This window comes from Leptonychotes weddellii, chromosome 4, assembly GCF_054177405.1.
Source record: "Leptonychotes weddellii isolate Sample4059 chromosome 4, ASM5417740v2, whole genome shotgun sequence".
Classification (NCBI taxonomy): domain Eukaryota; kingdom Metazoa; phylum Chordata; class Mammalia; order Carnivora; family Phocidae; genus Leptonychotes; species Leptonychotes weddellii.
The window spans coordinates 74,996,863-75,014,920 of NC_138372.1; the positions used below are offsets into that span (position 1 = coordinate 74,996,863).

The 18,058-nt window shown below is 36.7% G+C and overlaps 1 protein-coding gene across 1 annotated transcript in view; it reads right to left on the bottom strand.

Moving 5' to 3' along the window:
* Positions 1–18,058, bottom strand: part of DPYD (dihydropyrimidine dehydrogenase) — a 741,385-nt gene that overhangs the window by 11,850 nt on the left and 711,477 nt on the right. Inside the window, exon 19 of the mRNA XM_081817099.1 lies at positions 9,928–10,071. Within this exon, the coding sequence (XP_081673225.1) occupies positions 9,928–10,071 (144 nt within the window). The remainder of the gene's footprint in view (positions 1–9,927; positions 10,072–18,058) is intronic.

Here is an 18,058-nt window from a genome sequence, read left to right on the forward strand (position 1 = left end):
TCTTGTATCAATGTCACAGCCAGTAGGATCCTTTGAAAAATTAAGTCAGATCGTGTCTTTCTTCCTTTGAAAAAGCCTCAATGGTTTCCTGCCAAAGACTCTCCTATTTCAGGGTCTTTGCACTTTCTGTTCCTTCTGAATGGGATGTACTCCCCAAAGGTATCTATCCACATCGTTCATTCTCCATTCTTTCCAGTGTTTACTCAAATGCCATTTAATCAGGCAGGCCTCTCCTGACCAACCTCCCTAGCAATTCTTATTCTCCTAATCCTGCTATATTTTCTTCCTAGCACTGTGACCATCTGACATAGTACGCATTCACTTGTTTACTTGTTTGTCTGTTTCTCCTTACTAAAATGTAAGAGCCACAAGGGCTGGGCTTTCGTTTTGTTCACTACTGAATTTCTAGTGACTACATCAGTGTTGGAACACAGTGGGTGTACACTAATAATTGCTGGATGAATGACAAAGTGAGTGTATGGGTGAATATGACAATGTTTGCCAACGAGAGGTTGGAATCTCAGTGCTTATGTGTGAAAGATAAAAGGAAACAATACAAGGTGTTGTTGCCAAGATGAGCAGCTTTCAGACCTGTGGACACTTCTATGTTCTTAAGACTTCCTTCTTTTTTGGTTCCCTCCCCCCGCACACACATCATCATTTCCTTCTGGTTATTCTTTTTTTTTCTTTTTTTTTTTTTTTCACTCAGTTCTTCTCATTGGCTTCCCCAGAACTTCCTTCTCCCATGTAGGGTATTAGGTTAAGTAATAATTATGAAAATAGATGTGAAGCTTCTATCTTGTGTCTAGCACACAGTAGGTAGTCAAAATGTCAACTCTTTTTCCTTGATATCCTCCAGGATAGGTCCCTGATTTGCTTGAGTGCATTAATTTCAACATGCTCAAATCTAAATTTTCATCCTATGTCAAAAAAGTCCATTAAATCTAAAACCATGAAGAACAAAACCCTGACTCATTATCTTTACTTTATCTCAGTTAGTGGGACCATAAAGAACCTAATTGTCTTGGTCTCCTTATTCTTAACTCCTTACTGGCCTGTGTCCCTCAACATCTAATGAGAATCACTAAGTTTTAGAAGGAGAATTAACATGACTTCATCAAGTTCATCCCTTCCTCTGTCTCTACAGCCATGGCCACCCACCAAATCCAGGGCCACATTATGGATCTCCTGAAACATTCCAGCTCTTAGGGCTCCTTAAATGCCAGTTCCTCAGAGAGGCCTTTCTCTGCTCTTTTGGTCTAAACAAGGTCTTCCTATGAAAGAGACTCCATACCTCCTTTATTTTTTCTATATAGTTTGTATCACAAATATGATTTTATATTATTAGTGTGATTCTTTGCTTAATATCTATTTCTGTCTCAAGTCTGTATGCTTCATGAAGACAGAGGCTGTGTCTCCTTTATTTATTATACTACAGATGCCCATTTCTTAGCACATTGCTTGTCTCATGGTAGGTATGCAATAAAGATTTCCTGGAAAATATTTGAGCTTCTTCAAAACTTCCAACTTGATTGGCCTCCAGAGCTTTATGTATTCTTACTTTCATTCCTGAGTTAATTTCATTGAAGAAAATGGGAATGGGGAGTCACCCCAACCCACTCTCTCCTTCAACCTGTCCATTCCTGACATAATAACTAATAGTAGGTAATATTTATTTAGGGTATATTTGATGCAGGCTAAAAGCACCTCACATATTACCTCATTTACAACCCCATGAGGCATAAATGTAATCTGTTAAAATATTATGAACTTTGCTATGTATTTCAATGAAAGAAAATAAGACTTTTTATGGTCACTTTCTTTAAACATGGCTACATACTAAAATGATACTGGTTAAGTCCAAATTCAGTTTCATTAAATGCATATGGCATGCAGTAGGTAGAAAATCATAAGAGATGTCCTTTCTCTAACACAAGACGACTTAATGTATTGCCTGAACTCCGTCCCCAACCTACTTGCCAAAGATATAGCTTCCATAATCACACCCTTTCTGGTAGCTTTAGCTATTCTCTCAAAGCACATAAACTCATGCAAACCTTGATTATTCTAACATAGAAACAAACCAATCTTTCCCCTCTACCCTATTTTCTCTTCCTGTCACTTTCCTTCTGATCAAGTTTAAGTTTAGAAAAGAGTATTCCAGGCACCTTGTTCAGAAAAGAGTATTCCATATACCTTGTTCTTACTTTCTCAACCTTTGTTAATTCTTCAGTTTACCACCTCCTGGGTTCTACTTTTTACCACTCCACTGAAGCTGCTCAGGCCAAGACAAGCTAAAATATGAAGGGTGTGAAGGTTATGCTAAGGAGTTTACCTTAAGATGTGGGAATCTTAAGTAAGTGGTTAAAAAAAAATCAGACTTGCGTTTTTAAAAGACTACTCCATGATCGTTGGAGGATGCATTAGGTAAGAATGACAAAAGAAGGTGGGAATAGTAGAATATTTCAAAATTCTAGGAAAGAATACATAAAGAACTGTATTAAGGTCTCCTTGGAAGGAGAGGACAGAAGAGGAGGGAGACATAAGAGATAAAAATGATAGACATTGGTGAATGTCCTATGATCCCATTCACGAGTGGGATGAACAATAGGCTAGAATCTAGGCTAAATTTCAGGTTTCTGGCTTAGGAAAGAGAGTGGTCCTCAATGTTGTTCACTGAGACACAGAACTCAGGATGGAGAGGAGTTTGGATGGAATGATAATCAGTTTAAAGTATGATGGCCCTTGTGCTCCTTGTTTAGACTCTCCAGGTGGAGGTATCCAGAAGATAGTGGGCAGCAAAAGTCTGAAGCATGGAAAAGAGAAAGTGATGGAGAATAGTTGAGTCAACATATAGGAAAAGTCTAGATAAATTGTAAAGGGATATGATATAGAAATCAGGAAACAGAGAGATTAATACAACATCATTATCATTTAGCAAATTTTGAGAGGTTAAAAACTTGAATGTAAAGCAAGTCATGCAATTTATGATACATTTTGTCACTGAGTCATAATTTGAAAGATGGAAGGGGCCACTTTAAAATGCAGACATTGAGATCTTGGGATGACTGTCTATTTGGGGAAAAAAAAACCTATAACTGTACTTGATACTTTAAAGCAACAAAAGGTTTAGATTAATTAGTCAAATGTAAATATTAAAATTCTAAAAGAACTAGATGAGGTGAATATTTATGATCTTACAGTAGAAAAAGCTAAACTAAGCAAATAAAGAAAGAGAAATCACAAGATAAGTTTTTGCCTCTTGTAACTACATAAAGCTAAAGCTGCTCTACGTATATATAAAAACACTACAATACAAATTATGAGACAAATGGCAGTATATAAAAAGTTTATAAAAAATAAATATTCCAACAGAAAACTGGTCAAAAGAGTGAGTAGTAATTTCACAAAAGAAGAAATGGTCCAAAAATACATAAAAACATGCCAATCTCACTACTATTTAGACATTCAAAATTAAAGAAAAAAATGAAACACTCTGACTATTACATTGGTTAAAATTAAAAATAAATGCATTGCTGATGGGTGTCTGAAAAATGGGCCCTCCTATATTTTTTGGTGGAATGTAAATTTACACTCTTCCTGGAGAGCAATTTGGCAATATGTATTAAAAGCCCTAAAATATATCCTGTGATTTCTCTTGAGAAAACAATAAGACCTCTACACAAAGATTTTTATACAATGATAATTATAATAGTATTATTTGTATAAAATTCTGGAAACAACTGAAGGTTCAGCAATAGGTTACTTGTTTTTTTTCCTCCAAGTTTTTATTTAAATTCCAATTAGTTAACATACAGTATAATATTGGTTTTAGGTGTGGAATGTAGTGATTCAACACTTACACACAACACCTGGTGCTGCTCATCACAAGTGCCCTCCTTAATCCCCATCACCTATTTAACTCATCCCCCTGACCACCTCCCCTCTGATAACCACCACTTTGTTCTCTATAGTTAAGAATCTGTTGCTTGGTTTTCCTCTCTCTCTTTTTCCCTCCCATATTTGTTTGTTTTGTTTCTTAAATTCCACACATGAGTGAACTCATGTGGTATTTGTCTTCCTCTGACTGACTTATTTCACTAAGCATAATATTCTTTAGCTCCTTCTACGTCATTGCGAATGGCAAAATTTCATTTTTTTTTTGATGGCTGAGTAGTATTCCGAAGTGTATATACGCCACCTCTTCTTTATCCATTCATCAGTCAATGGACATTTGGGCTCTTTCCAGAATTTGGCTTTTGTTAATGCTGCTATAAACATCATGGTGCATGTGCCCCTTTGAATCAGTATTTTTGTTTATTTTGCTTTAGGATGAAATGTTCTGAATGTATCTGTTAAGTCTATCTGGTCCAGTGTGTCATTCAAAGCCACTGTTTCCTTGTTGATTTTCTGCTTAGATGATCTGTCAATTGCTATAAGTGGGGCGTTAAAGTCCCCTACTACTATTATTATTATCAATAAGCTTCTTTATGTTTGTAAATAATTGTTTTATATATTTGGGTGCTTCCATGTTGGGGGCATACATATTTACAACTGTTGGATCTTCTTGTTGGATAGACCCTTTTATTATGATATAGTGCCCTTCTTCATCTCTTGTTACAATCTTTGGCTTAAAATCTAGTTTGATGTAAGTATGGCTACTCTTTCTTTTGACATGACATTTACATGATAAATATTTCTCCATCCCTCACTTTCAGTCTGCAGGTGTCTTTAGGTCTAAAATGAGTCTCTTGTAGGCAGCATTTAGATGGGTCTTGTTTGTTTGTTTGTTTTTAATCTGTCCTGACAACCTGTGTCTTTTGATTAGAGTATTTAGTTCATTTACAGTAACTAATGATAGATAAGTATTTAGTGCCATTTTATTACTTGTTTTGTCATTGGTTCTGGAAATTTTGTCTGTTCCTTTCTTGTCTTTGTCACTTTTGGTCTCTCCTTTGCACTCCAAGAGTCACCTTTAATATTTCTCGCAGGGCTGGTTTAGTGGTCATGAACTCCTTTAGTTATTATTTGTCTAGGAAACTTTTTATCTCTCCTTCTATTGTAAATAATAGCCTCACTAGATAGAGTATTCATAGCTGCAGATTTTTCCCATTCAGCACGTTGAATATATCATGGCACTTTCTTCTGGCCTACCAAGTTTCTGTGGAGAGATCTGCTGTTAACTGTGTCTTCCCTTGTAAGTTAGGAACTTCTTCTCTTCTGTCTTCCTTCTTTTAAGATTTTTTTCTTTATTGCTATGTTTTGCAAATTTAATTACAATATGTCTTGGTGTTGGCCTGCTTTTGTAGTTGATGGGAGTTCTCTGTGCCTCCTGGATCTAGATGTCTGTTTCCTCTCCCTGATTAGGGAACTTTTCAGGCATTATTTCCTCAAATAAATTTTCTGCCCCCTTTTATCTCTCTTCTTTTTCTGGGACTTCTATAATACAAATGTTATTACATTTGATGGAGTCACTGAGTTCCCTAAATTTATTCTTGTGTTCCACAATTCTTCATTCTCTCCTCTGTTCAGCTTCATTATTTTATCTTCTATATCACCTATTCATTCCTCTGCTTCTTCCATCTTTGTGTTCATTGCATCCAGTCTGTTCTGAATCTCAGTTACTGCATTTTTCATTTGATTGTTTTTTTAACTCTTTTACCTCTGCAGTAAGGGAGTCCCTGAAGTCCTTCATTATTTTCTCAAGCCCAGCAAGTATCTTTGTGATTATTGCTTTAAATTCTCCATCAGGCATATTATGTCTGTTTCAATTAGGTCTCTGGCCATTACCTTATCAAGTTGTTTCATTTAGGATGGATCCCTCCATCTTGGCATTTTTGTCCAAGTCTCTGCCTTCATCTCTGTGTTGGAAAAGCCCATTATGTTTCTGCTCCTGAGAGTAATGGCTTTATGAAGAAGAGGTCATATGGTATCCAGGGCCTGGCGCTTCAGGCGGTGTCTCTGGTGTGTGCTGTGTGCACTCTGCGGCTGTGTTTTGGCTGCTCTGTCCCTTAGGCCAGTCATCTGCAGAGGCTTCCCTTGTCTGCAGTGGGCAGTGTTTGGCCCTTGGCCAGAGTTGGGGAGTTATAACTAGGTGTGCTCTGGTCTGCTTGTTAAATGAGACCTGATACTACTTCCATTAGAACTGAAGCCCTGCAAAACTCTCTGGTCGGGAGACGTGGTATGGATAGGAATTTCTGCTGGTCTTCTGGGGAAGGGGCCGCCATGCTGGGACTTGACCAAGATGGGCAGTACTGCCAGAGCACAGGGGTATGGGACCTGGTGCGAGTAGGTTAGCAGCCAGGGTCGGACCTGTGCTGTTTACTGCAGGTGGTTCTGTTTGCTGTTTACTGTTTACACCTGCTGTTTGTTTACTGCAGGTGTCCCAAGTGTTTTTCAGACCACTGTTTCCACACTGTCTGCCTCTGCACTGCTTGCCTGCCTTCTCTCCAGGAGCAGCACAGTGGCCTCTGGGCTCTAATAAGTTACTTTTTAAAAAGTTAATAATAAGTTCATATTATAAAATACTATGAAACCATTATTTCTATGTAAAAGTGATATATAAATTATTGTGAAGTTTTTATGTAGCAAATGTAAGACTATTCTGTGTTTATTTTAATACATTATATTTAGATATAAAAAAGGGCTAGAATTTTATAAATCTAAATTTTCATAGTGGTTACACAAGATTATGTGCAATTTTCATATTAATCTTTGCACTTTTAACATTACAAAAAAAAAAAAAACCCAAACAAATGAAACTATAGAATGTTGGAGAGAAGAATTTAACTTTGCCCAGTAGTCTCATTTTACAGTTTTCTTGTTTGATATTTGCTCCAAATCAAGTAATGAGTAGTACGACTGTGACAAAACCCATGTGTTAAAATTCCCTTACTAAATGTTCTCATTATTCCATGTTGATGTCTTCATCTTTCATGGCCTATCTCTAGGTATATTCCATACATTTTCTAGGATGGATCCAAACTTTTGTAGTTCCTATTATGAGTCAGTCTTTTGAATCTCATAAGCCAGCAATTCTCAATTTCATTCCCATCCCCCATTCTATCACTGATTACTATGTGACTTGACCAAATTGTTTAATTTTCATTGTTCCTCAGTTTTCTCATCTGGAAAATGAATATAAAGATAGTACCTATCCCAGGTACTGTGAAGAGTAGATGAGATATAACATGTATAGCGCTTGGAACAGCAGAGGCACATTAGAGCTGTTGGTTGCCACATATTTCCCTGGGTGCTTCGAGGAGATGAACTTCCTCTCCTACTCTGGGAAATCGTACCAGGATGGGAGTAAATGTGGATTTATTAGAGGAGAACTGGTCTAATTAAAAATACAATCATACATGCACACACACACACAACGTCATGGCTCTAGAAATCAGGAGTCATCTGAAACTGGGGATTTCTCTGGGGACAGGAACAGATCTCTGCATCTTCCTTCTTTCTCTAAAGCATATGCTCCCCTGACTCTATAGAAAGCCTTATAGAAAGCAAGATAAAGTGAGCAGTCATTGTTTTAACAAATGTAATTCCTCATTTTCCAAAGAGATAGTTGCATTTAGAACTAAGGAAAATGCTATCCCTAGCAAAACAAATAAACAAACAATCAAACAAAAAATTCAACCCACAATTATCAGCTACCATTATGTTTTTTGACAGGGCACACCATCTTCCTAGAAATGACAACAGACAGAATGGGTATGACACCCTGGGGAGAAGCCAAGGGAGTGGAAAATTCACTAGACAATGGGAAAATCTACGATAGCAGTCCTTTAGTACATTAGTACTATTACTGTCTTTAATGCTGGGAAGATGTTATCTACAATGTTTAGAGGCTCATGCAATGTAACACCAGGGATACTTTAATTTGGATAACCTAAAATGAAGAGATTTAGGAGAGGAATGTAAGCCTACAGTATTTTTAAAGAATTTATTTATTTATTTATTTATTTGAGAGAGAGGGAGAAGGACAAGCAGACTCCCTGCTGAACGCAGAGCCTGATGCAGGGCTCGATCCCACAAATATGAGATCATGATCTGAGCCAAAATCAAAAGTTGGATGCTTAACTGACTGAGCCACTCAGGCATCCCTAACTTGCACTATTTTTAATAAGACTTATCCCTCCTTGATACTTTAAAAAATGTTTACTTTCCTGACTTCATATTTCTTAGGTTTAATTCTGCTGAGTTTGATATTTTATTTGAGTTAATGATCGACTAGCTTGAATTCAACTCTAGTAGGTTTTTTCTTTGTTCTGTTTTTGTCTTGCTTCTAGGTTATCAATATATTCCCTGAAGGAACAGAAGACTAAAAAAGGTCAATGCTTTTATAATCACCTTGCACTTCTTTTCTTTCAAATACAAATAATATCTTTCTTTTGATTTTTTTATACATAAGGAAAAGATGAGATCTTACATTTAATTCAAGTTACTTTAGAAGAGACACAGAGTGGGACAATACTCACTTAAATCATATAATAATCATAGGCAAACATGGGGAGTGTGGAGGCTTGTGAAGAGCTGAAGGATCTGGTCTTCTCTTTATCATCAGTGTCCAGTACATTCCTTTAGTAGCCCACAAATAATGTAAAGGAAACAGCTCAAGAGAGTATTTGGGCCTATTATGCTGTTAGAAGTCCCAAGTGTTCACTTTATTTGGAATTATGGCATTGAAGTACTGATAGAATTTGTGTTCAGCCACTTCTCAATTTCCTTTCAGAACTCTGAATCACTTAAATTTTGGAACAGCCAGTGTAAACCCCACTGTTTTTGACATAGGACACATCTTTTTTTCTCTCATAGGTAGAGGGAATTTTTAAGGTTCTAATTCCCAGTTGACAGCTAAAGATGAATTTCTGGGAAGTTCCCCTGAGAGGTCCTAAGAGCAAGCTTTTCAGCTGATGCTTCAAACAGAAAATGGAAATGCAGGAGTAGATTGTCATTAAATAGGGAAGAATAAGTTCCAGTAACTGAAACCACATTCAGTGATGGTGATTTCAGAGAGAATGGAGTCCTATAACTCCTATAACACCTCCCTTTTCTCTCATTAAGACAATTCCATCTTGGGGAAGGGGGGCAGGAAGGAGGTAGATGCAGTTACAACAGGGCAACCAGAGGGGTCTTTGTAGTGATAGAAGTCTTGGATCTCGACTGTGGTAGTGGAAAGAGGAACCTACATGTGTGGTGGGATTGCACAGAAGTAAACACACATGTATGCACACATATGGACAATGAAAATCTGAATAATATCACTAGATTGTATCTGTGTCATTATCCTGGTTGTGATATCTGCAACATTTTACATTGGGGAAACTGAGTGAACGGTACACAAGACCTTTCTGTATTATTTCTTACAACTGTATGTCAATCTGCCTCTCTCTCAAAATAAAAAATTCAAGAAAAAAAATCAAGAAATATAACACACCCACCGTTCCATCTTCATGGTAATTCTTGCTATTACCCAGAAAATAGTCTCTTGACTCCCCAATTCATACAGGCTTTCCAGAGACTGAACCAGGCAAAGTTTGTTCAAATTGATATTATGTTGCATATTAATCATTTAGTTGTATTGTATGACTAATATATCTCTTGGATTTAACTGTAGATGAAGATAATTTCAAAATGACTATGAGAAGACAAAGAATTCACCTTAATATTTCCTGGCCCATTTAATACATCAGAAATTTCCATGAAACATATACTTGACAGTATTCTAAAAAGTATAAAATAAATAAAAGAGGCAAATAAAAGAGGCTATCCTATCACTGCTGACAGATTTTTTTAAACTTTCATTGTATTTTTAAACAAAATAAATGATATACTTAAACAGTAAATAAACACATAAGCTATGTTGAGCTATATTGTATATTTACACAGTAAAATAGTATATATATAAAACTTAATTTTTACCTTGATGGTAGGTATAGGCTTTTTGGGGATAAAATGCTTTCTCTCAAGTGGTGGCAAAACTGTATTTTGTTCTTTCTGTCTAATCTTGTTCTCTGCTATGATTTCCTTGCGCTGCTCAAGATAAGGTCCAAAACTTGGCAGTTTCTAAAAGGAAAATGCACAAATAAGAAAGCGTGTTAGCTCACAGAAGAGAAAAATGTGGGGATATTAATACCTAAGTATTATCAACAAACAAATGTGTTTTGAAATTGTTTCTTATATACTGTAACGAGGTCTTTTTCACTTATTTGAGAATCACTTGTCTTCTAAGTATCAGATTCCACCAATTACGAAAAAGAACTCAAGAGTGCAATACCTTTACCAAGTATATATGTATTATATATACAAATGTTAATTAAATACATTTCTAAATGGACTAAAGTTCACAATGGTAAACCAAATCTATTCACTTAAAACAATAGCTATTAGTTAGACCATTTGTTTGGTTCGTATAGACAGAAGGTAAAACCTATTGATGCTTTTTTTCCTCTTCATCAGGTTTTCAGCACAATATAGACACAGCCAAAGTCCTTGACAAATGCTTTTGTCAATAGCAAAGGTACTTTGCCAAAGTTCTAATCTGTATCTCTATTTTATTGTGTTCAAATTCTTACTACATCTCTTTAAAGACTGTAACTAATGTTGATTGCAATTTACTGGAATAGCTGAAAAACAAAATGGTAAAAATATTGATTTCTCCGTACAGAAAATAAATTTTATTTTGCATGAAGGAGGCAAAAATAGAAATGAAAAGCAGAGGAAATATCACAGTGCTTAAACAAACTCCATCAGTATTCAAAATCACATCATGGAGCTTTAAATCTCAAGGTTATTCAACTGTACTTTACAAAGTTCATTTAGAAAGATACCTGAGTGTCATGGAAAAATGTTAAGTGGTTTCAAGTTAACACGAATATGCCCTCATACTATTCATTATCCCACAATTATTTCCTCTTCACTTTTGTCTTTCCCCTCTTCTAGAACCTTTGATCTTCACTTTTACTGACACATAACGCCGGTGATAGACACCACTGAATTCCAAATGTTCCGTGTCTGCCTATAACCTGGAATTGCTAGGTCTCTTTTCTAAGACTGCAAAAACACCCTTTCTCCTCTCTCTCACTCTCTCTCTCTCCCTCTGTCTCTCTCTCTCTCTCTCCTACAAAATAAAGCCCATTTATCTAGCTGATAGAAGCTTGGGAAACCACAGCACTCCAAGGTCATCCTGATCTCTGACCTAGCAAATACTTTGGTGAAAAATCACACTTGTTTCAAAACACTGGCCTCCACCTGCCATGCTGCATAATGCCCCAGGAAAATGAGTTCCCTAGTCCTTTAGAGATATTAGTAGGGTAGGTAAACGAAACTTCACCCATGCTCCAAATCAGCCAAACTGGCATTGAAAGTTTATATTAGCAGAACATATTTATGTGGAAATCTAAGATTGTTACTTCCATTCTCAATTTACTATAATTATGTCAACAAGTCAAGCAAATGGAAGCCAAATTATTTATATATAATTAAACTATATGTACTTCATCCCTATACCTCAATGCTTTCCTAAATTACAATACATAATGATTTCAGTAATATGAAATAATATGATGAAGGGACAGAATATATTGTATCTATTTTACCATAAAATACATGATGCTGTCTTGTTAGAAAGTATCAAATCAATGAGTATAAAACAAATCCTCAACATTTATCAGATAGGTAAGCCCTTTTAATGTAGAAAAGATAATGCTTGTTTGAAATGTCCTCTTATGAAATGACTTTTTCCTGGGGCAGATGAGGTGTTAGGGATTATATGTAATGCCAAGGAAATGCCCCCGGGGTTCTGATAACACCTCATAAGGTGGTAAACTCATGTCCACATGACATAATTCTTGTCAGAGTATCACTTTCTCCACACTTTGCTTCTATATCAAGGGCACGTAAATCCTAATCTTAAATTCTTGAAGATTATCAAAAATGGTTAAATGTTGAAACAAGTGACCTCTGGTTCTAGCAGATCCTTCATGGTGGCAAGCTCAATAAAGTCTGAACCATCATCCCAATTCCCTGAATCTTACCTACTCAACACCCTCTAATTCCATCTAAGAGTTCTCTAAATGTTATTCAAAAGAAATCATTCCTGGAACTTTTTGACCTATCTTCCTTTAAACATAAACCAGAGGAGATTTTTTTCCCCATTTAGAATATTCTTTATCCAAAGGGAGAGAAATAAAGTAGTTAAGTTTAAATTATGATACTTTCAAATTATTCCAGTGATGGTAATAATAATAATAATAATAACAATAATAATAATATTTGAAAATCCTTTGGTGCTGAACAGAACACAGCCTGAGTAAACATCTACCAGCCTGATATTTTCTGATTTTTTTTTTTTGCAGTAGTTGACCACATTTGCCATATTTAAATTATATTGCCTTTCTATGGCTAACAGGGTTATGATTATAATGTGCTAATCTTTTCTAATTAGTCCTAAGGAGAAGTTCTCAATTTAACATAAAGATTCCTATAGGATTTTCTTTGTGTGTTAGTTAAAAGAATCAATGGAAAAGAAGGAAAACTGTTGCCAACTTTTTCTTTAAATTGAAAGCACACCCACACACGATACCAGTAACTGTCCCCTCAGCCTTCCACCATTCATCCCCAAATCAAATAGGTTCATTAGTGTGTAGTTTCTCCCTGCTATATGGAGGTCCCAGAGGCCAGCTGTAGGGCCAACTTTCAAAACATCAAGGCTGCCATAGATTTTGCTTTCCACAAATTAGCATAAGAAAGTTTAGTGCTTTTTTAAAAATTACTTTGTTACAGAGGAGCCTGGGGGGCTCAGTTGGTTAAGTGACCAAGTCTTGATTTCGGCTCAGGTCATGATCTCAGGGTCAGGAGATCAAGCCCCATGAATCTGGCTCCGCACTCAGGACAGAGTTTGCTTGAGATTCTCTCTCCCTCTCCCTCTGCTCCTCCCCCTGCTCATGCTCATGCTCTGTCTCTCTCTAAAATAAATAAAATCTCTTAAAGAATTACCTTGTTACGTATTAAGATGCCTCTACCATATCTGAGTACTGAATATTTAAAAGTTAAGTTTTCCGAAAATACAAAGATCAATTCTCTCCTACACCAGACAACCACCTTTACACACACTACATTTGGGCACACGTTTGTGTTCTGATCTTGCCAAAAAACCAGTGAAAGAAACAAACAAAAAGCAAAATAAAATGGAGAAAGAATGAAGACGAATGCATAGTTGGCCAGTGTGTATGTGTGCAATCAGTGATGATTAATAAAGCATTTAGTTCAAATCTCTGCCTGAACATATAGTTAATTGATTTCCTATTGCAGGAGGAGAAGCAGCAGAGCCTGACAGAGCCAGCAGCAGGAGCTTTTCCTCTTCATTCATTATTTTCTTAGAAAAAGTTGTAGCCTGCGGTAACTCAAAGTGAGAGGTTTTGAGCGTCATGCTATATTCCTTAAACAAAGAAAAAAGTTCCTTAGGACTATCAAAAGCTGCTTTGTAACTGATGAACTGAACAAAGCTCAGAAATGGTATGATTTTTGTTTCAATACTTTCTCCAGGGATTCATCATTGATGAATTTGTTCTCACCAGAAAAGCTAAATCCTACTCATTTAAAGATAACAGTATCTCACACTAAAACTGTCTCTATCCAGATATAAAAAGCATTACATTGCCGATAGAAAAGTGACAACATAATGAATCAACAATGATATCTTAAGCCAGCAAAGCTTTAAGGTAAAGCAGTCTATTTGGATTATAATTTATTCATGGATCAATCTAAAGGTAATTGAGCATATTATGAAGTAGAAAAGGGTTCTTGTTTCTAATAGAAGCAGGTACTGGTATCTTCCAGTTTCAATTGCATAATTTTTATGAGAATGGCAGCAAGGTGGCTAATAGCAATGGTGTATAGTGCTGTAATGGATCAACTCTATCTTCCTAATCATACTGTCTTATCTGATTGGAAACAATAACAGCAAGAAAAGTAATTACTTGATAGTCAAACGGTAATAAGTTAAAAGAAGGATTTCAGGTTTATACTGAGTGCAATATGCATATACATACACCCACACACATATATATACAAACACACATATACACTAAGTACAATATATATATATATCACACTCAATATAAACCTGAAATCCAAATATATATATATACACACATATATATATAATTGTGTGTGCATGTGGGTGTATAATATATATATAATTGTGTGTGCATTGTGTATGTGTAAATGTATACATTAACAAAGAAATAAGTTAGATATAAGGGATATATGTTTCACAACTATCTAAGAATTGCTTTTTTTTTTTACAAAAAAATGTCCATATATGACTTAGTTACACTATTTCTATTTTGCCATTTATTCAACAAATACAATAGCAAATCCTAGCTCTGGATCAGGAACTGTCCTGTACTACATTAAAGGTTAAATAATTTCCATATGACATGTGTACATTTATCATTGTTATAAATTCTGTAAGTATCCCTTGCCATACATTAAGGGTACTGTCAGATTGAATTATATATTAAGTATTTCTGGTGATTGCAGTTATCTAAAGGAATGATAAACCAAACTTCTTGGAAAACTGTTCGATATCAATCAAATGACTATTAATTGGAGAGAAAAAAATGAAGAAAATAAAACTTCAAAGAGTTACTCTTTAAAAAAGACTCAGGAAGGCAATGGACTACTTTTTAGATACTTAAAATATACAATTTGGAGTGCAATGGCTGGGAACATGGGTTCTCTGAATGTGTTTCTAGCATACCTTAATTTCAACCACTGTGTGCTCAGCATGATGTAAGCACGGAAACAGAGGTGAGATATCTCGGTTCTGTTCTGTCTAAATTCAGTTACTGTTCTTCTTCCCTTCTTTCAATTATAAGGGTAATCAACTGCTTACATTTGATCCTGATTTTTATTCCAAAATCCGTTTTAGCATGGCTTGGATTCAGAAACTCAGATTTTTCCCATGAGTAATTGGCATGTAATGCTTAATCTCTGACATAACAGTAAGCAATTTTTCATGATATTATCAAATTCGGACAGTGGAAAACAATAAAAGACAAAGAGAAAAGGGCCATCTACATATATACTACGTGGTGCCCGATGGTGTAAATGGGGACACTGGAGTTGGACATGCAAAATATCTGAAATTAATGAAATATAACTATTAGTTTAATCTGATAAATTGAAGAGCACAACTTTTGATAAACTATCTGATGTCTGAATCAGTCAAAAAGCAATGACAGTTCATGCTTCTCAGTGAAAGTAGAAAGCCAACATTTGCATAGTGGTTAGGGTACTGATTTAGAAGTCAAATTTGCATTAAAATCACAGTTTTACACTCATTAGCTGTGTGACTATGAGCCAATTACTTAACCGTTCTGCTACTAATTTTCCTTATCAATGAAATGAGAATGACAGTATCTAACACACGATGTTGACATAAGCAATAAATGGAATACTATTTGTAAAGTGCATGCCTGCCAATTTATTCCCATAAGCCTTAACTGCTGATATTGCATTGTGTACCATGCTCTGTATTTCCATGTTGGCTCCTACATCCCCTCTGCTAGGTAAGCCCCTGCCAGTCTTTTCCATCTGGTACGTGCCCATTTGGCGTTGTAGTCTCAGCTTGGTTTTCATGGCATCTAAGTAATCTTCTTAACTGGCTCCCCTCCCCACAGTGTTAGGGGCTCCTCACAGTGCTCCAGAGCACCGTGGGCATACTTTAACTCCTGCACCTGCCGCACTGCCTTATCGCTACTGGCCTATGCTCCGTTGTCCCCGCTTGAGGTCCGAGAGAGTTACTTTTGGATCCAGCGCACACAATAGGTACACAAGATGTTCTGGAAACTTAACAAATGAATGAATGAATATCCTGAATGTATTTTAAAAATCCAGCTGGTTTTTTGAAATGTCAGATAACCTGAAACATTACTTTCGGAAAGAAATTAACTTACACAAATAGGTCCATTTAACATTAAAATCATATGAAGTAAAAATACCGTACTTACACAACAGCTGTGATTCATAAACTCAAAAACATTTACAAAGTGCCAGACACTTGAGATGTACTTATAAAAGACAATCTGTGACCTAAAGAACCTATAGTTAATCACAACTGCAGTCCCTTGAGACAAGGTCTGCAGAAGAGGTGACACAGAATGCTAGATATGCAATGACAATGTATACCTAACCCAGGATGAGGGGTCAGAGCTTTCCTAGAAGAGGTGACATCTCAGCTAAGTTCTGAAGGATAGGTCGGCAAATGGTGAAAATGGAGGTGTGAGGGTCAGCAAAGGGGAAGAAAATCCTCCCAGTAGAAGAAACACCAGAGGAAGAAGGGGCCCACTTTGGAAGAGGTGCTGGAAGCCAGCAGACTGCTAACCCGGTGCTCTCTGTTTAATAAGATACAGGAGGGCGAGCAGTTTCCTCTGTGAAGGGGACCACATCAGCAGGTATGCTAGGAAGAATGTCAATCAAGAGAAGAAAATTTAACATTAGTGGAATGCTAACAGAGGATGACAGAGGGAAGACCTGCTTTTGGCCAAGCATCATGTAGGTGCTGGGGGTGGTTCTTTTTAAAAGCAGTTTATAGCCTTGGGAGGAAGACTGACTCATGTTCTTTGAAACTAAGTGAGAAATTTATTATTTTTTTAAAGATTTTATTTATATATTTGACAGAGAAGAGAGAGAGTGAGCACACAAGCAAGGGGAGCAGCAGAGGGAGAGAGAAGCAGGCTCTCCGCTGAGCAGGGAGCCTGATACAGGGCTCGATCCCAGGACCTGGGATCATGACCTGAGCCGAAGGCAGATGATTAACCAACTGAGCCACCCAGGCACCCTGAAAATTATTATTTTATACTGAAATATTATTTAAATGATGCCTATCAGGTTCCTCTAAAGAAACAAACTTATGAGGTACCACCTCACACCAGTCAGAATGGCTAAAATTAACAAGACAGGAAACAACAAATGTTGGTAAGGATGAGGAGAAAGGGGAACCCTCCTACACTGTTGGTGGGAATGCAAACTGGTGTGGCTACTCTGGAAAACAGTATGGAGGTTCCTCAGTAAGTTAAAAATAGAGCTACCCTATGACCCAGTAATTGCACTCCTGGGTATCTACCCCAAAGACACAGATGTAGTGAAAAGAAGGGGCACCGGCACCCCAGTGTTTATAGCAGCAATGTCCACAAAGGCCAAACTGTGGAAAGGGCCCAGCTGTCCATCGACAGATGAATGGATAAAGATGTGGTATACTCATACAACAGAATATTACTCAACCATCAGAAAGGATGAATACTTACCATTTACATCGATGTGGATGGAAGTGGAGGGTATTGTGCTGAGCAAAATAAGTCAATTAGAGAAAGACATGGTTTCACTCATATGCGGAATATAAGAAACAGTGCAGAGGACCATAGGGGAAGGGAGGGAAAACAGAATGGGAAATCATCAGTGAAGGAGACAAACCATGAGAGACTCTTAACTCTAGGAAACAATCTGGGGGTTCCTGGAGGGGTGGTGGGTGGGGGGATGGGGTAACTGGGTGATGGGCATGAAGGAGGGCACGTGATGTGATGAGCACTGGGTGCTATATGCAATTGATAAATTATTGAATACTACATCTGAAACTAACGATATACTAAGGTGGCTAACTGAATTTAAATAAAAATAAATAAATAAAAATAATAAAAAAATAAATTCCCACATTAAAAATAAAAACCCCAAAATAAAAAAAATAGTACCTTTAGCTTGGAGTTTGGGAGGTGAAGTCCTGTGGCATGATTTGGGAAAAACAAAAACAATGAGATGGCCAAACCACCGCATAGTAGGAAGGCAGAATTCTGAAACAGGGGGAGAAGAGAGAGGAGAGGGAAAAAGAAAAAGCAAAAAGAGAAGGGAGAGGGAAGGGACAGAAAGGGAGCAGAGCCTGGTGGCATGAGGGCTGGAGGACTTTAATAAAGAGGAAGAGCTCATATTCGATTTCAAGCTGTTTGTGTTGCTACCGTCTAAATCCTCCTCTCTGACCCTTAACACTTAAATA